Source organism: Astyanax mexicanus, chromosome 6 (assembly GCF_023375975.1).
Source record: "Astyanax mexicanus isolate ESR-SI-001 chromosome 6, AstMex3_surface, whole genome shotgun sequence".
Taxonomy (NCBI): domain Eukaryota; kingdom Metazoa; phylum Chordata; class Actinopteri; order Characiformes; family Acestrorhamphidae; genus Astyanax; species Astyanax mexicanus.
Window position 1 is genome coordinate 30590111 of NC_064413.1, and position 20636 is coordinate 30610746.

Here is a 20636-nt window from a genome sequence, read left to right on the forward strand (position 1 = left end):
TTATTAGTTACTTATTAAACAGCAAAATCTTCCTAATTGTTCAAAAGTCTTTTATGTACCAGTGCGAAAAACCTTGAGGAATAAAACTCTTTAAAACTACCTTCATTTCAGGGCTATTTTTTCTACTTTGTGTAATGTTGGGATTTTGGAAATGCAGGGTTTATGCAAGTTTTGTTTCAGAATTGTTTAGCATACAGTCTGATGTAACACTATGCTATGATTACGGTGTTAATAAAAGGTGTTAAGTCATCTGTTTCAGTCTACAAATATGGAAACTAGTGTGTTATGTTTAACAATAGCAGAATTGCATAGGTGAATACAAAAACATATATAAAATATGACAGTTTAACAAAATTGTGATTGAGCTTGCATATTAATTTGCACTTGAGGTTCTGGAGGACATGACTGGGGAGACAGCGGAGCTGAAACTCTTGTACCTAACTGACATTTTGGCACATCTCCCACTAAGGAAAAATACCTTATGTAAGATGTGACAAGCATCTTTACCAGCTTTCAACACTGTACTGGTCTTTTGTTGTGTTGTCTCATCAGCTCTGTTTGTGGAAATTTGTCCAATACAAAAACCTGTAAATTTCCCTAAGCTATTTTTAAATTTAAATCTCATGTAAATGTAAATGTATTTCTCTGTGTGCTGCTACAGAGTCCGGCTACTGAATGCTTCTTTCTCTTTAATAAAAATACAAATCACATCTACAGCCCATGTGTCTTCAGCTATTCATTTTTTCATTTCACCCCCTCTTTACAAGTTAAAAGATGATTGCCTATCAAGCATCAATAAATATTAAATGCAGTCATGGTTTTACTAACCAGCGCTATGTGACTGTTGTTCCAGGTGTTGTTGTCCACTAGCGTAGTTCTGTTAGCCATGCCTGCTATCTGATATCCATAATCCCACCAAGACATGACCCGTGCGTGCTCGTCAGTGTTCTGCCTCAGCCAGTAATACGCCTCCCGGAAATCATCCAGAATGTTCCTCGACCTGCTCAACATAAACCAAAACAAACTCTTTAGCAGAGGTTGCAGGTGTACATGTCTGTATCCTCCAACTTACACTTGTATTATTGAGACTCTAGAGTGTATGCAGATATATAAGACTATATGAGAGTCTCACCCGTCATGGTTATACGATGCCAGCACTACGCTGGGGCTGGAGTAAGCGTTGCTGGTGACCCAGGTGCAGTGCACAGCGAACATCATCAGTAACATCAGCATCAACATGGTCACTATACTCTTAATGTTGGGCCCAAGACCTTCCTCTGGTCTGTCCTGCTCAGATACATGCTTACGCACTTTCCCTGCCTGCAACAAGCACACATTCACACACAAGCACACATTCACACACAAGCACAAATTAAAACACGCTCACGAAGAAGAGAAGGCTTGGAAAAAGGAGTGCAGGATATAATCAACTTTTATACTGGCTAATACATTATAATACTAATGTAAATTATTACAGCCTAAAAGAAATAATGAGACTGTGTAGCTGCTATTGTCAAGTAGAAAAAACTAACTACGTACAAACACAAGGCTCTGTCCTTATTCGTATTTTTTTTCAGGTAATTCTGTATGTATGTATTTTTAAGTCTGTTCATCATAAAAAGGTCAACAAATAAAAAGATGCAGGAATCATTTTAAAGATGCATCTGGATTTGGTAGCTAAAGCACCCCACACCTGTTTCCACCCAGTACCTTGGTGTCTTTAGCCTATATAATTACTTGTTTCATATATGTTTATGTAACCTTATTATTTAGATCAATGTTAAAACACTTGCAGCTTTCATAGCACCAGTACTATGGTGCTATGATGTTTACATGTAAGTGTGGCCATTAAAATAAGATAGCCACAACAGTTTTAACCTCTTTTGAGTTTTAAATCCCTAATTTAGATTTATAAAAATAAAGTTTATTAACAAATATGTGCTGTTAATCATGACAATATCATCCTGAAAATTCCACCTTGACACTTTCCTAGACCCATTTGTCTGAAGCTAGATGTGACTAGAGCTTAGATTCTCTGCACAAACCTGACCCAATCCAAACCTCAAGAAAATAGTCTGTGACGTAGGCATAGACTATAAGCTCAATAAAAAAATTAGCTTGTTTAGAATTTATTTTCCATTCTTAAACCATGTTAAATTATATTAGACTAAATGAAAATCATTCAGACATCATTGTTGAAGCCGAATTTATCGACATTTAGACTTGTGGATCATTGTACACAGTGTTCATGTTTTAATCTTTGGAAATCTGTTCTTAATAAACATTTTTTCTTAAATAATAGGTCTTCTTCAGTGCTGCAGTGTTAATTAACATCATTCTGAACAGATTTCGCACATTCAGAAAGCCTGGGAATGTTTTTTAAAAGCTTAGTTTTAACGCTCTAATTTCTCAAAAAATGACTGATTTAAATCGGACTCAGGCTCCAAATGACAGTGTATGGGGCGGATTGAGTCGGGCTGGATTTTTTGGGCTCTAGATGTGATAGTGTAAGGTTACCTTGTCGTAGAGATTTCCTGAGTTTCTCTTGTCATCCTCATCACTGCTGTCCTCAGCAGGCGGGTTCTCCCGCTTCATGTCATCGCCCAGATAGTGCTCAAAAACGCTGGAGAAAGCGATGGCAGACAGCATGCACACCACGGGGGTCAAGGTCAGCATGAGACGCACCATCACTCCAGCAAAGTACACCGCACTGATAGCGTAGAGGGCCACTAGAGGGCAACAAACAACAGACCAGTGAATAGAAGTTTAGAACATCACAGACCTAAAAGATGTGACAAGCTTAACACTGAGCATGACCACTGATCCCACTAGCTAAAAAGTAATGAATTTACACTTAATTGCACTCCTAAAAAATAAAATGTGATGCTACAAAATTATTACAAGATAAAACTCTAAAAATCACATTTACACCTAATTAAAATAGTTTTACTTGGGACAAATGCCTCCCTCAGTGCACACTACAGACTTTTATTTGTTGTCGGGACAAACTTGGCTCTAGGGTCAAAACAACAGCCAGAGCTGAAGTGCTTTTATTATGTTCGGCCCTGTGCTTTGTCTGCTGATGCAATGGACTGCAAGGGAAGGGTCTGAATTTCAACAGGTAAACAGGTTGGATCAATACGGGCCCTGCAGGCGATATAAACAGCCTGCTGTGTTTCTGAGTGTCCTCTGTCTTCTGAAATAGTCACAACACTGAATCTTTCCAGCATAAATGAACCACAGGTGATTCAGCACCATACATGCTGCTGGACTTTTAATCTAGATGCGTTGAGCTCTCACCAAAGACCCGTTCATCATTGATGTTCTTGATGCAGAACCAGAGTCCTGCAGGAAAGGTGCACACCAAGATGTGCAGGTCAAAGAAGAAAGAGACCCAGGTCGTGGGCTGGTGTTCCGAAACCGAGGCAATGATGGGAATGTGGATCTTGGCGTACCTGAAGCATACAAAGACAGGAAGAAAACATGGGATTGGATTAGGTGTGAGCCATATTGTGCTGTACACAGTAATATCACTTTTAAACACGGTGACAATAGCAGTATCCTGTCTAATTACTGTGATAGATCATGGGTATTTTTTGTACAATTGCTTGTTTGAGGTTTGAGGTTAAAATGTATACACTAAATATTCTGCACTTGTACTGGGAGGTTATTCTAAATAATTAGATTAATCAAATTACTGTTTTAATGCGATATTCAAAATAGGATATTAGAGATTCAAAATTTTTACATGTAGAAGCTGCGAGAGAGAATTTCAGTAGATAGTCTTGCGCTTCTGTCTTAAACCTGTAAAGAACTCTTATGTGGCAGAGATTTTTATATTCAGCACTTTTCCTTAACTGAAATATAAGAAGGTTATTTTTTCACTATTTTCAATATAAAAGTTCAAAGGAACTAAAATGAAGGAAAATTAACCAACACTCTGAAAAATCATTGCCCCCCTTTAATCTTAATTACAGGACAAGAGCACACTGCACTATCACACAAAAAGCTTCAGTCACAATCCTGAAGCAGCAAAATCATACATGCAATCCATAATAAAAAAGGGCTCTTTGAAGAACAAAGCCTTTTCTTTACACAGAGGTGAGCACTTCAACGTCAGACAGCCTTAATGTATCAAACACTTGGCAGAGACTTTGAAATCCTTAGAGAGAGCAGAGGAAACTGTGCATAAAGAGCTAGGCAAACTCCTCAAGTATTACAACAGTGTTTCTGTTTCTTGGACAATATGAACAGTGTATCTAAGAGAGAAAAGCAGGGGGTGGGGTTATAGCACTGTCCACAGCTGACAAGTCCTGCTGTCCCTCACTGGCTCAAATCACATCCATTGGTTAGCACACCAGCGGAACTACTAATGTCGTTCTCACTTCGGGCGACCGCCATCCTGAACATTATCTTCTGGCATGACCTTCTCTCCCTCTCCCCTGACTGCAGTGCAGAAGGCTGATTCTGCACTGTGAGGATTCAACAGCACTGCCCATTTCTCCCTCACCCCTGCAAAGACTGCTGCATAAGGATGTTACAGATTCATGAATATATGACAGCTGGAACATTTCCAGGGCTAAAAGGACAAGACTTTAGGCAAGCAAATATTTTTCCAGGTTTATGTATGTATATGTTATCCCACTGTGATGGAATCTCAATAACACTGGCATAAAGGTCAAGCAATATTCATTGGGTTCTCCAAAGATCAGGTTCATGAAATTTTAGTGTTGTCTTGACAACACTACTATGTATTAAAAGTGTAAAGGCCAATTTCTCCTTCTTATTGAATCTACGGATTAGCCTACAGGCAGTGCATGCATATCAGTGTAATCTATGCATGTACATTCTGTTGTATGCCTTCCCAGAAATGAAACTTTACAGAAATGTAAATTTAGTTGGCCCAGCATGGACCATGGATTGTTTGCATTCCAGATGATGGTCCAAATCATTAAAGCTATCTACATTTTCTCATCATCTCTCATGGCTGGACAAGCACAAAAATATTTTCACCCTCATTCTGCCTTAACTGGTTCAACAGCTATACAGACCATCTTCTCTAATGCCATCTTTCTCCTACACTGCAGAATGTTTGATAATAATAACAGCTATTCCAACTATAACACATTTCCCCCCAGTTTTAGTCACTGCTGTGTATGGTATGGCAAGTATGTCAACACAGTGGCATAGAAACCTCACTGCCATCTGCAACAAATCATGTAAAAAAATAAAATAAATTACCATGTTGCCTTATTGCAATATAAAATGTTTATGATCTATAGCATCCGTCATGGACTGATATTCAATACAGGGCACATTACATTAAATCAGTAATGAGTGTTCTTAGCAGTTCTTTCTGGACTTATGATGTATTGACAAAAATAAGAAATATATTGCAGTCAAAAAATGCTCTCACACTCCGCCACACGTGGAAGAATCAGTGAACCCTGCCGACTGCACTTACCCTGTGTCCCACAGCGAGTAAAACCGGCCACTCCAAGGCGCAATGTAGCCTGAAAACACAAAACACAACAGCAAGATAAACAACACACAGAACACACCAACTCCTAGGCAGCATCCACAAAGCTTAGCAGCCTGGCCTCCATCCAGCAGGCTAATACCTCGCCTATATCCAGCGCTCTTTCAATTAATTTCTACCACAAGGCTGCGATCAGTGTAAACGCAACAGAGAGAAAAGAAAGGACGGCCCTAATGAGATCTCAGAGGCTTGTTGCAGGGACGGCGTGATTAATGAACGGCGGCTGAGGTTCAGGAACAGAAGCACTACGTATACAAATGCAGGAAGAGCAATGCTGAGAGGACAGGATCAAACAGTCTCTGTGTATGTAGGTTAAGAATGACTGGCACGAGCCGAGAGGACTGAGTGGGTTTTGTGTAGGAGAATGTGTAAAGATAGGAGGGATTTATCAGAGACAGCGCATGTGTGGTTGTGTGCTAAAATCTCACCTGTGTAGGTCAGATAAATAACCGTGAGGAAAACCACCCCAGCAGCCAGAGACACTCCGAGGAAGAAGAGGGTCTGAAACTCCTGCTTGGTCAGCCGGTCCTTGAGGTACTGCAGGAAGGCATAGGCCTGCAGCAGCGCAAACACACCTGCAGAGAGAAGCACAACAACACATGGGCACAACGGCTCCAGATGTGACCAGGAACTATTGCTTGTTCTGTTCTGCAGACTGTAGATCTTAGTGATTGAAAGTTGACCAAATGTGTGTGAAATGGCAACTTTTGTGGCACTACCCCCAAAAATAAATTAGGTAAATAATGGTATTTTTTGTTTTTCTTGCCATAGGATAATATCAATTAATGCAGTTACACACTATTTTGTATTGAGTATATTTAGCTATAACTATTGGGACTAAATTATATTTTTAAAGTTTCTAACAAAAAACAGTCTGAATTATTTTGAATTTCTACTTAAAACTTTCCTTTTTAAGGATGCATTGTATTGCTTGTTCACTTTTGGAACTATTTGAAATCCTTACTTTATTATATGTAAAACAGAACATTCAAATAACTATTTGTTTTAGATGTGTTTAATGTATTTTTATATGCTTCTTGGTTTATACCCTCTTTGTTTATATTCCTTACATCTGTTTTGTCTTTCGTTTACTATTTTATATTCAATCTAGATCTATATCTATATCATACTTTGACAACTAATAATGAATGACCATTTTAATGAATGAAGGACATATCATTTGCATTTGCTACAACCAGTTTAGGTGGTTTGGACGAACAATACAGAACTGGATTCTCAAAAATAGTGGGTTTTTTTTTTTTTGTTTTTTTTTTTAACAAATGGTTTACATCCATTGATTTGCTGATAGACTTTGGATCATTCAGAACAACATTTCCACTGCTGTGATAGATAAAAGTAAACCTTTTATACGTACGGTGTGCTTTGCTATATATCGTCTTGCTTACAGTATCGCAATATACTGATTTAAAAGGCCTGTATCGTGATATCTTATCGGCAGATCCTTGTCAATTCACAACCCTTCGAACAGGAACTTTTAAGAGAAAAGGTCTTACCTGCTGCAGCCATGTGTTCACTTGTCCTTATAGGCTGGAAGCCCACAAATGGGATCTGCATGGACAACACCAAGCCCACTATATAAAAGGTGCTGTACGCTGTAAAATACAAAAGAGAAAGGGAAAAGGGTATGAGGTTACAAAACACATACACATATGCTCTAGTCCTAGTTTACAGATAAATATGCTTTGATATGTCTTATGCTGCATCTAAAACTTTGTTTTTATGGAAGCTTATAAGGAGCTTCCCTTTCAAATCCCACTGTTAGAATGAGTAGGGTGTTGCATTATTAAGCATATATTAATAATTTGCCGAGAAGCTTGGAGAAGAACGGGAAAAAGTTATTTTTTAGACTTGTCCAGATCACTTTAGAGGGCCAATGCATAATGAAGCATAATTCTGCTTTGTTATAAAGTAAAGGTATGAAGAAAAGGAAAATAAGAAACATGCTAGATACAAATTAGCTTTGGTGAGACACAAACAAAAATAAATAAACTCTCTCAGACTGTTGCAAAAATTATATTTTATGCAGATATATAATGATTACATAAGTCCAGATGAGACATTGATTCTTGCTTTCCCCTATAAAAAGGCCCCCAGGTAGTTACGTCTCGATAGTGTCCCTCTTGGTGAAAGAACCATCATTATCAAAATATGCCATCATATTTCATGCCAAAATAACAGTGTGGTTTTAAATGTGACTTGAGATGATCACACTAGTAAGTTTGTCTAAAAGCAAAGGCAGATTACTACTAGAGAAAGGTGGAGACAACGCTTAGATTCCTATCGGCATCCAATTACAAAAGTAAGTGTATGCATGTGCACAGAGAGTACAAGAGAGGGGTAGACAATGATGAAGCTGAGCTGGGTGGGTGATTGGACAGGGAGCAGTGGGTGATGGAGTGGAGCTTCGGCTGCTCCAGCTGTCAGCATTTGATTTGAATCCATTAAAGCTAAACAAGACCACCTTCATCCCAGCAGCTGCTACACTGATGAGAAAAATTCCCTGCTTTTTCGGTTTCAGCATATCCACAGACTGACACCCACATGGATGCCTTTAGCAGTGATGTGAAGCCATCCTATAGAAAAACTATAACTTTAGAAAATTGGTGCCAGACAGAGGTTCATTTGCACTGATTGCATATATTTTATGAAAAAACAAAACAATTAATTGACAGATGATGTCTAGTGGTGGCGTTTAGCCTTTAGAGGACATTTTTGCCCTTGCTTACACTAATTCATGTTTTTTTTTTATTAATTTGACTTTAATCTGAATACGAACCAGCAATTTAATACAAATTTGTATAGAATATTAAGCAGTGTTAGGATTCAGTATTCATGAATTCAATAAACTTCATAAAATATAAAACTGGTGCTGCTGAATGCCCTTGGGTTGAAATGCTGGCATTTACAGCAGTGTTTTGTAGAACATGGCAATCTCTGTACACTGTAAATGACTGCATTCACACAGTCAGCTCAAAATCAATAGGCAAAGTAATTTGTGGCCATTTCCAACAGTAACATCGACACTCTGTGACTAAATAGTTTATTACTTTTTTGTTAGGAATTTCTGCCACTGTAACTATAATTAAAGTAGACAAATTATATAAAAAAAAACTCTTTTAGTGAGTTTCAGTGGCCATGAACCCACAAACAAATCATAATATAGATCACAGTCAGTTTTTTTGCAGGCTGTCTGAGTCAGATTTGGCTCAGCTCCCTGTGTCACAAGCTGACTCATTAGAATTATACCCTCAAAAACAAGAGTTCCAAAAACCAGTAGCGGGTCGAAACTGTTCGTTTTTCAGGAGCCTGTTTTTGGCTACTCTGTACCACAGCCAGCTAAAAATTAAGACAGCAGACAGCAGAAAATGAGAATATAATCAATACTGATTTGAGTAGTTTAAAACGTAAGGAGAGGAAAGAGGATATAGCAGACTGCAGCTGGAAGAGAATGAGGAAGATAAGGAAAAACAGAAGCTGGGTTTGGAACCACTCCCCATTACAGAAGTAGTACATTATAGTATTTCAGCCATTCTGTAGTGTAATTAAAATCTCAACATTGCATTTCACTCCCTTTACTATTGAACGCCCCAAATGCATTTCAAAATGTGTACAGATGAAGTACATCAGAATTTCCAATGCGTACCACATGCTGTGCAATGACCATTGCAGCTAATTTTGCTACTTTGCATAAATTTAATGGCCTAAAAATGGTTTTGTATTGCTTTTCCAAGGAAAAGCAATTACAAACAAAAAATGTAATATTTGTTCTGTATAAATGGTTGTATTTTTAATTATTGGGCTTAACACCAATTAACACCAGATTTCAGCCAAATAATTAATTAAATTACAACATATTCTGTGCATCCCTTGTTATTACAGACAAAGATGAAGCTGCTGTTTTCTGTCAGATGCAGCAGGGTAATACAAAAACACACAGATGGCAAAAAGTATGTGTCATCCCCTAGTTAGTTCACAATGTAGCAAATGCTATATTGTGTTTAGTGACTAACTTTTTGAGGTATTTTGACCCGAACACATCACAGACTAGTGATGGGACGATACACTTTTTTCAGCTCCGATCCGATACCGATATAAAACTGATATAAGATTGCCGATACCGATACAAATACCGATACTTTTAGTTTATTAATAGTACTATGGTTAAGGTTAAATAATGAGGCTGAAACAGACCACACAGCCCTTTTAAGAGTATCCACAGGTGCATTTAAAGTAAATGCATTCAAAAGTCATTTATTTGACACACTTCATATGCAATTACACAATAGTTTCCTTTCTAATAAAATGTTTGAATTTTTATTAAATATAAAAAAAAAAGTAAAATATTAAATACGTTAAATATTAAATTCAGGGCATTTTTTGCAACGGTTGTGCAGGAGACTTTTATTTTGACAGGTAGCGTAGAGGATTAGCTGCAATAGCTAACGGCTAACTGGCGATGCTAACTGTATTTTCGAGCTAAATTAATAACTGTTTTTTAATAACAGATTGATTTCTTAGTGCTGGTTAGGGTTGGTAGGATCTGTGGTTTGATATTAGATGTGGATTATGGCTGTAGTTCACTTAAGATAGTTATTTATTACATTCACAATGCCGGAATGATTTTGCTAGCTAGGCTAACAGACTGCAGATCTTAATGGAGATGGCTAACGGCTAAGTGGCAATGCTAACTGTATTTCCAAACTAAATTAATGACTGTTTTTTAATAACAGATGGGTGTGTTTGTAGATGCTGTGGTTTTATAGGATATGTGGATTATGAATATACACTGCTCAAAAAAATAAAGGGAACACTCAAATAATACATCCTAGATCTGAATGTATGAAATATTCTCATTGAATACTTTGTTCTGTACAAAGTTGAATGTGCTGACAACAAAATCACACAAAAATCATCAATGGAAATCAAATTTATTAACCAATGGAGGCCTGGATTTGGAGCCAAACACAAAATTAAAGTGAAAAAACACACTACAGGCTGATCCAACTTTAATGTAATGTCCTTAAAACAAGTCAAAATGAGGCTCAGTATTGTGTGTGGCCTCCACGTGCCTGTATGACCTCCCTACAACGCCTGGGCATGCTCCTGATGAGGTGGCGGATGGTCTCCTGAGGGATCTCCTCCCAGGCCTGGACTAAAGCATCCAACGTGACGTTGATGGATGGAGCGAGACATGATGTCCCAGATGTGCTCAATCGGATTCAGGTCTGGGGGAACGGGCGGGCCAGTCCATAGCCTCAATGCCTTCATCTTGCAGGAACTGCTGACACACTCCAGCCACATGAGGTCTAGCATTGTCCTGCATTAGGAGGAACCCAGGGCCAACCGCACCAGCATATGGTCTCACAAGGGGTCTGAGGATCTCATCTCGGTACCTAATGGCAGTCAGGCTACCTCTGGTGAGCACATGGAGGGCTGTGCGGCCCTCCAAAGAAATGCCACCCCACACCATTACTGACCCACTGCCAAACCGGTCATGCTGAAGGATGTTGCAGGCAGCAGCCCGCTCTCCACGGCGTCTCCAGACTCTGTCACGTCTGTCATGTGCTCAGTGTGAACCTGCTTTCATCTGTGAAGAGCACAAGGCGCCAGTGGCGAATTTGCCAATCCTGGTGTTCTCTGGCAAATGCCAAGCGTCCTGCACGGTGTTGGGCTGTGAGCACAACCCCCATCTGTGGATGTCGGGCCCTCATACCATCCTCATGGAGTCGGTTTCTAACCGTTTGTGCAGACACATGCACATTTGTGGCCTGCTGGAGGTCATTTTGCAGGGCTCTGGCAGTGCTCCTCCTGTTCCTTCTTGCACAAAGGCGGAGGTAGCGGTCCTGCTGCTGGGTTGTTGCCCTCCTACGGCCTCCTCCACGTCTCCTGGTGTACTGGCCTGTCTCCTGGTAGCGCCTCCAGCCTCTGGACACTACTCTGACAGACACAGCAAACCTTCTTGCCACAGCTCGCATTGATGTGCCATCCTGGATGAGCTGCACTACCTGAGCCACTTGTGTGGGTTGTAGAGTCCGTCTCATGCTACCACGAGTGTGAAAGCACCACCCACATTCCAAACTGACCAAAACATCAGCCAGACAGCATAGGTTCTGAGAAGTGGTCTGTGGTCCCCACCTGCAGAACCACTCCTTTATTGAGTGTGTCTTGCTAATTGCCAATAATTTCCACCTGTTGTCTATTCCATTTGCACAACAGCAGGTGAAATTGATTGTCAATCAGTGTTGCTTCCTAAGTGGACAATTTAATTTCACAGAAGTTTGATTTACTTGGAGTTATATTGTGTTATTTGAGTGTTCCCTTTATTTTTTTGAGCAGTGTAGTTTACTCCAGTCTGTAGTTCATACCTTTACAACACCGGAATGCAGCTGCTGTCAGTTCAATGCTAGCTAGGCTAACAGACTGCTGGTGTTAATCTGTTTACCTCTCAGACGCTGACCTTACGTGTACCGTTCTGCTGTACAGCGTTTCCAAAGTCCAGATAATGGACTTTTTTTGTAGATAAACAGCTAAAGTTACTCAGTCAGCCGCAGACTGAAGCTGCTGTGGGTTCAGGGTAAACTGTTCAACTGGAATCCTGATCAGGGATGCGTTTTGTGTTAACGTTATGGCGGATTTATTGTTCAGCTCAAGCTTTGGACTGGAATATGGATCGGTAAGTGGATCGGCAGCGCCCGCCCGATATCCGATTCGTCGGATTACGTCAATATCGGCCCCGATACCGATATTGTATCGGATTGGTCCCATCTCTATCACAGACGTTTCATTAAAAGCCCAGGAACCGGTGTAAATGGTGTAAACTTGTGTAAAAGGGGTTAATCTTCTTTAAAAAAACAAAAAAACATTCAAGTTTCTAGACAAAATCAGTTACAGTTAGTTATCATCTTTAGATTAAAGAGCATATCAGTAGTTGTGTGATCTAAGCGGATATGCTAATCAGTTCAATTAATCCGCAAGCCAAACAGTGTGAATGCGTGACTGATGCTCCACTGGGAACCATACCAGCACCTGGGCTGTAAGACCTGGCGCTTTGGAGCAGTTTTGGATAGAGCTAATGCCCAGCATCCATCACAGGGCCCATTTCCTGCTGCAGCAGCTGGGCCACTACTCCAAGAAGCCCTGAGGAGAGGGCTAATAAAAGTCTTAACCGAATTAGCAGTGTGGAGCATTGGGGTCCTGCTCCTCCATCAGAGAACTGCTGCAGGGCCCACACGCATGCACACAACCTTCAATTATTCACTTACCTCAAGTCCATGCAATACATCAAAAAATCAAAGAAAAAAAAAGAAACGCACTGAAAATGAAGGTCTGTGCTTCAGAAATGCTTATGTACCCCCCCTGTTGAGAAGATAACATTAACGCCCATGCAGCATTGTGATTCACGCTAGAACTAGCCCTAATTGAAGCAGTTAGTATGCATTTTGCGGGTAAAGACTCAGTAAGGATGTGGATTACGGAGCTTTGTTTTCCACATGAAAGCTGTAGTAGGCCTCAGATCAGCCAGAGTTTATCTGATTGGTTGTGAGAGGCAAAGAGGAGTAGGAGGAATAAATTTGCCATTAAAGAGTGCCATCTCTGCTAAATGTGGCTGTCCCTGCTGGGCAGCCCCTGGTAAAACACAAAACGCTGCAGAGAACTCACGGAGAACAACACCAAGCCCAGCACTCCGTATTCACAGGTAGGCTTGTGTGAATGTGTTTGTGTGAGGGAAACAAAGCAGGTATTGTCATTAAGAGAAAGAAAAGAAGAGACAACAGAAGACTAAAACAAGTGTTGTTGTGAGGTGTGTGTAGGCTGTAGTAGTGTGTGCCTGTGTGGATGGAGGGCGTTGACTCACCAATATAAAGCCTTCTGCTGTAGCGCTGCATGAGGAGCAGCGCAAACACATGTAGGGGGATCAGGTTGATGATGAAGACATAGCCTCCCCATGCAGACACCTAAACAACACACGAGCAATAAACATCAGCACAAAGACCTCAATCTAACCAGCCAGTTCAAAATAGCATTTAAATACCACTTAGGTTCTCTATTCCTTAAAGCTCCAACTTTAAGGAATAGAGTACACATCTATACTCCCAGAGAGAACATGACCCTTCGTCAAGAACTGTTATGGTCTTAACCTCCTAATGGCTTTAATTTATACTTCTGTCTCAAACCTACACTGTGACCTGATGCGCACATTCCCCAAAAAATGCAACTATGTGATGTGGACAACAGTAGCTGTGATTCCTGCCTTCACGGTTTAAACTGCATAACACAGCAGACACACAAATGCAGAAGTATAAAAACACCCACATCTGTCTAGAGCACTCGAGCACACATAAACCGTCCCGAAGCCACCCCAGAAGTTTGTTTTATGGTGTTGTTTAAATAACTATTTATTTTTATTTATGTATTTATTTTAATAGAAATAAAAATGGGGTGGGTGTGAATACAGTAAATCACACTCTGATACAGAAAAGAAAAGGGGGTTTCAGTCTGGTCTTACCCATCAGGTGCTCTCCACAAGTTTGAGATAAGGTGCTTAAACAGCTTGAACAGATCAAACAGCATAGCCAATTTGAAATAACCTGGTACATCAGTCAACCAATCAATGACATTTATTTTTAAAGCATTTCATACAACTGATGTTGTTAAAGCAGTTTTACAGATAGTGACATTTGGTGACAGGACAACGGATCAAACACAAAACACAAAGCCCAGATAAATACTACAGCTACAAACAAACGGCACCTTTGCTGTTTGTTTGAACACAGGACCTTCTTTCTGTATTTAGGTCTGACCAAGCAGAGAGAATGCTGTCCAAAGAGAAAACACAACAAGTCTACAAACTTATTAGCTGATTCAGACTAGAGCAAAACCAGCTCCTGGACTCCTGCCTGGCTGATGGTTCTCCAGACTGAATAAATGTCAAAGCCCATTCAAGACATGAAGGTGCATATTGTTTTTCTGTCAGAACGTGTATGAAAAGTTGGAGACAAAAGCAGCACTTTTAGGACAGCAGGACACTGTTATTAATGAGCACTGCCTGTCTCCAAAGGGAAGGCTCTTAGGGCTCAAAAGGCTCATGTTCATTAATGCCACTGGTCTGTGTGGCCCTCCTGAGTCCTACGTGATGGATGGCGCTGTTTGCTCATTTATTTACTTTACATATTTTCTTAATGAGATGAGAGAGGGAGAACACACGCACAGCCACCACCTGGGCAATGAGACAATTATGAGCTACAATACCCAACTCACAATCATGCAATGCTCAAAATCCCCAAACGCATACTTGTGCAGACTGGAGTACACGCGCACACACCATCATTTCTGGAGCAGGAACCATCTCCCCTTCTCTCTCCTTATTTCCTCTCTCCCGATAGTGTAATGAAATGCACTGCCAACCGACAAAGCGGTCGGATGCTAAATTAATGAACGTAAAAAAACTCAGTGAGAATATTGAAGCTTAACACTCACCATATAGAAGTAGGACAGGCAGCAGCCAATGGTCCAGAAGACTGAGCCAGTCTTAACAGACTTCACCTGAAAGAGAGAGGAGCATCTTAACTACAACAAAACAATTATGAGCACAGCTGGGATGTTAGATAATTGTGTCAGAGACAAGCCTGTGTTTTGTTTACAGGACTCACAAGTCACAAGTGATTTCCTAACCAACTTAACACACGTGGTTCACACGTTTCGCACTTTTAGTATTTTCTCTGCTCCCAACAAACCTCTATTAGTTACATTAAAGCTAATTAACAGCTCAGTATTAAAATAAAGTGGATGTGTAAAAGCAGTACTTTGTGTGCTAAGGCAGAGTATCTGGAGTACTGTAGAGAGGTTTTCAAATACACTGATTATAGTAAGACAGTTAATCATTAGGAAAAAAAATAAGGAGGGACGCCACTATGCATTATCAGTCACTGTAAAATTATGTATTTTTTTAATGAGCAACACAGATTATTTAATCCTTTTTTTTTTAAAGTCAAACAACAAAACCCTCTTAAACGTAAAACATTTTGCAGATCCTTTAAAAAAAATATATAATTACCAGTGAAGAGAAAAAAGGAAGCATTTTAAAAGGAAATTTGTCAACCAGGCTCTAATGGTTTTCTAATTTGAGAGAGAAGTAGAAAAAAAATGTGTAATATGCATTTCCAGGACCTCATAATATATAATCAAATTAAATGTAATTCAATTGAATGCTTTTAAAGCTTATTTAATTAACTTATGTTTTAAGGAGATAGAATTGGTTATTTTTAACTTTTTCTTTATACAGAAACCTTTTTAATGCAAATATATTTGTAAAATGCTGCTGGCATGTTTTTTTTTTTAAACAAGGTCAATATATAGTCAATAATAGTCAATTCTAACATATATTTATAAATGGCCTTATAAATACTTTGAGTAATTTATATTAATTGAGTCAACATGACAAACCAAATAGCAAAAAGTATAATAATAATAATAATAATAATAATAATAATAATAATAATAATAATAATAATAATAATAATAATACACTTTACATTTGAAGCAAATTTGTAAAAGCGCTATTATGGTTAATAATTAAGAGACCACAGATGGCAATGTGCCAAAATAACTTTAACTGGACTTAGCTCATTCATAGCTTGCAGCTATTAATTTAGCCATTTTAAACTAAATGCAGGGAAAACAGTCAGCTCACACATACTGTAGATCTGCACAACCCAACTATAAACTGTTTTTTATGCTGCCTTCGATGAAAACTTGTGCCACAAAACTTTTTTTGCTTACAAATCTTTAATGTTTGATTAAATGTCCACACTCGCATTGATTCCCCATCACCAAAAAACAACCACATCAAACCACAAACACAAATCCATTTATTTTTGTCACTTTTGTCAAATTAAACCACATATCAAAAGCTGTGTGAGAGCGTGACCTGAGAGAGCAGCAATTATGAGACAAAGGCGACAGCTTATTTAAGCCTGAAACTGAATGGCTCATTAACCCAAACACCAGTAAAATAGTTGTCTTTTCTTCCTAGCTTTAAAAGAGCATCCACTGTATCCAGAGTACACAGGGTCAATGAGGCGAGATAATGCATGTAACCAAGGCATTAGTCTCAGGAGCTGATGCCGGTTCTATTTAGTTACAATAACATTTTACTGTGGGATTAGGAGATTACTTGTTGTGATTAGACTTCTCTTTGTCTCTCAGCACAATGTCCCTTAGATACAACATTCATCTATAACATTAACACTAAACTTTATAGTTTCTACATTTACTGTCCATTTATCAGCTTCACTAGTCATGTAAGAGTACCTTGTTGTACTTTAATCACAGACTGTGGTCTGTCTCTCTGTCTTCAAGAATCAGGACAGAGAAGTATTGGTAGGCTTGTGTGTTGGGTCATTCTCAGCACTGCAGGAACACTACCATGGTGGTAGAGTGTTTGTGTGTGTTGTGCTGGTATAAGTGTATCAGACAGCAGTGCTGCTGGAGTTTTTTAAAACATTGTACTCACTTACTGTCCACTCCATTCGACGCTCGTACCTAGCTAGGCCACCTTGTAGACAGAATAAAGTCAGAGTCAGAAGCTCTGTTTCTGAACACTTTGTGTTGGTTATTACCAGCATAGGTGTGACACGTTGGTGTTTAATAACTGTGTATGATCCACTCATACTAGCGCAACACATACTAACACCCTATTCGGACAGGATTAGTTTCTTAGGGGGTCCTGGGGTAATTTTGTCTTTAATGGGCGACCTCTCTGATTTTATTCCCGTCCGGAACGACCATGTACGTAATTTTCTCAGACGTCCTCGGAGAAAATTACAGGCTGAATTATCTATTGTTTTTGGCTGAACCCCCTGGTTTTCAGGTCATTTTAGTCCTGTCATTAAATTAAAATAAAAAAAAGAGGCTTGAGTGATACTGAAAAGCAGTGCTAACATCCAGTATCTATCTGCATGTTGTTCATTTTGCTGCATTGGTGAGCTGCTACAAAACAGCATATTGTGTTTCACTGAAATGCTAATCCAGATGGATTCAGTCCAATTTTTCTACATCTTACAAACGTTTATATAACAGCAGCTAAATGGCAGCAGACACCTCTATAGAAAAGCTTATTGCACAGCCACAGTTCCATTTATCCAGACAATACTGCACAGTACTGAAATGTAGGCTAGCAAAGCGTTCAGCATTTCTAAGCCTGAACAGAAACACCTCCATTGTGAGACTGTATTCATCATTTCGTGCAATACGGCCCAGAGATGGAGCGTTGAGAAAACATCAGGGGTGATGAGGGACCCCTTACTGCTCTGGTAATCGAGAGCTTAATCACACACACTTAGGTCAAACATGCTTTTGAACAAAAACATGTTATTATCCAATCTATTAAGAGCTTAAAGGCTCTGTAAAGAACCGATCAAAGTGAGAGAAGGGTATACCAGTCAGACTAAAGGAGGAGCTAGAGTAAGTGTGCGTGCAGAAATGCTTTTACTCCAGCTTACCCAGAGGTAGTAGGTGAACTGCAGGGCAAAGATAGCGATGCCCTCATTGTCAAAGGAGCCGGCGACAGAGCGAGAGATGTAACCGGGCACTATAGCGATGAAGCACGCTGCAAGCAGTCCAGCCCCCTGATTCCACAACTCCCGCGTCAGCAGGAATGTAGAGATGGCAGTGAGGCCACTGAAGATGGGAGCCAGGAACACACACACATCGCGGATGTGCACGGTCACATGGAGCAGGTTCAACAGGTAGTGGATTAAACCTGCTGTCACCATCAGTCCAGGATACACCTGAGATGGAAAGAGATGAAAGAAGATTATGACGATTATGAGAAACCATGTAGTACAATATGAGCATTACTTAAAAAAAAAAAAAAAAAAAAAAAAAAGGGCTGCAACATATAATCAATTAAATGTGATTATTAAAACTGTAGGCAACGTTATTATACACATAAGTACAACTGCTACCCCCTAATGTGGGGCAGTAAGCCAACCAAAGCTGTGTCAGTAAAGCATCATTAAGCTGGATGAGCTGTTGGAGCCATGAGTGAAGGAGATTCACAGTACATTTGTAGTACGATAACTCTATTTATTCTTTCACTCAGTGTTTCTAATGCCTGCTAGAGTAGTTAAACAAGATGTCTAATTCTTAGTAAATTTATATCTCTCACATTCAGCAAACAAGAAAGCTATTTTCTGACTCTGATGTTGGATTGGAAGTGTTTGTAATGTAAATATACACTTAGCTGTGATTCTCATACACTGTTGTTGTGTTATTAAATAATGATAAGTTAATTACTAATGTAACTTATTTTAATAATGGTAGCTTGCATGTTCCTTATACAATTACAACATTAGAACAAGGACAGTTTGGTTTATTAAATATAATGATGGAAATCAAATATTTCTGTTTTTCTTTTTAAACAAATAATAATCAATTAATAAAAAAAAAAACATTAGTTGCAGTCCTTTTTTTGGAAGTCAACATACTCACTCATTCATGTTAACAGTCTTCTTATGCTAACTAAGTACAGTGGGCAATATATAGGTCAGCAAAAAAGTTCTGAGGTTTTGTCCATGTATTATAATGATTACTGTTACTAAATGAATAGCCAAAAAGACTGTATGCTACATTTGGCATATTAACTCTGGTGAGTCTCACTATTGGACCAATATACACAGAAAATGCTGGCTCAGATATCAAAGGGGAAAACCAGGGCATGAATCAGATTCAATCCTTTAACAAAACAGCCTAAAAAAAGAAAAAAACACACACACACTGTGTGAGGTCATATTGATGGCTGTGTGTTTCATGCTGTGTGGAGTTTGAAGATGATTGCCTACTTTAAGACACTTATCTAAGAGTAAATCCACTTTCAATACCAGAGGGTGTCCCTCCCTCTCAGTACATTTGAAGAGTAAAAATATTAAGGGGTCGATGACGAGCATGCAGAGACGGGCTTTATTATGGCTCAGGCAGGGTAGAAAGCAAGCAATCCAACGCTTTTCTGCTTCGACCAGCCATAAGAAATTTTTAACCACTAGGAAACAACATAAGCATAAAGCTACAACCACACAGCAAATCAAGTGTCCAAAATTTGATTTGCTTTCCAAAACAGTTTTTAGGCGGTTCAGATTATTGTTTTAAAAGGACACTAACCCCCCTGATTTTGGCTGAATCCACCCTCAGATCAAATAAAAAAAAAAGCTAAAAAATGGGAGTAGTAGTTTGGGAGGGTCACTAGGTGATGTATGGGTTTAAAGGCAGGACAGGAAAGGGGACCTGATTGGCTGAGCTGCAGCAGTGTTTTTGAGAGAGAAAGGGGGGAAAAAAATACATTTTAATCTTGTTAAGTACAAAAGTGTTAATTTATAAGCATAATCATTTTCAAAGCAACAATTTCCTGGCATTAGAACTCTTGATTTTCAGCTGCAAGGATGTTTAAGCTGTATTCAAGTGCTTTTAAGTAACTGTTTCCATTTAGAAACCTATAATCTAATAACACAACACGTTACATAACATGAGCTCACATGCAGCAGATACAAGGTAAAAGCATCTAGTAGAAGTTGTAACAAATTCTCCGTAAAATGATCAAAATTAGCCAAGCAAATATAAATAAATACATACTGAATAAAAAGTTGCAGTAAATTTCTAGTTTTCTAGTCCACTTAGGTCCCACTATAGTTTGTGGAAACTATAAATTATTATATGCTTTGGTCACTGAAGGAAGCCGAGGCAATCACAAGTAGAGAACTATAAAGCCTTAATATATTAAGATTAATTCATTAGAATGCATTCCAACGTGGATTTTCATATGAAAAAAATCCAATTACAATTCCTCAAGTCTGCAGATTTCTGGATCATTGATTCCAGATCATTAATGATACAGCACATGTTCAGCAGAGAAAGCACCACAGAACTACAGATGCATGCTAAGAAAATGCAATTTTTTTGCACTAAATCCATATTGTATGGAATTCTATACATCACACATTTGTAAGACTTAACTGTTGGTCAGAATGGGGTATAGGTAAATTAAGCTTAAAAAATATATATATTATATATATATATATATATA

General features: G+C 39.0%; 1 protein-coding gene across 1 annotated transcript in view; it reads right to left on the bottom strand.

Moving 5' to 3' along the window:
- stt3b (STT3 oligosaccharyltransferase complex catalytic subunit B) overlaps positions 1-20636 on the bottom strand; it is a 54026-nt gene that overhangs the window by 3689 nt on the left and 29701 nt on the right. The window contains exons 3-12 of the mRNA XM_022673723.2: positions 18061-18348; positions 15038-15103; positions 13416-13515; positions 7054-7152; positions 5968-6114; positions 5465-5513; positions 3301-3455; positions 2518-2729; positions 1133-1320; positions 829-1000 (exon numbers count right to left, since the gene is read on the bottom strand). Of these exons, the coding sequence (XP_022529444.1) occupies positions 829-1000; positions 1133-1320; positions 2518-2729; positions 3301-3455; positions 5465-5513; positions 5968-6114; positions 7054-7152; positions 13416-13515; positions 15038-15103; positions 18061-18348 (1476 nt within the window). The remainder of the gene's footprint in view (positions 1-828; positions 1001-1132; positions 1321-2517; positions 2730-3300; positions 3456-5464; positions 5514-5967; positions 6115-7053; positions 7153-13415; positions 13516-15037; positions 15104-18060; positions 18349-20636) is intronic.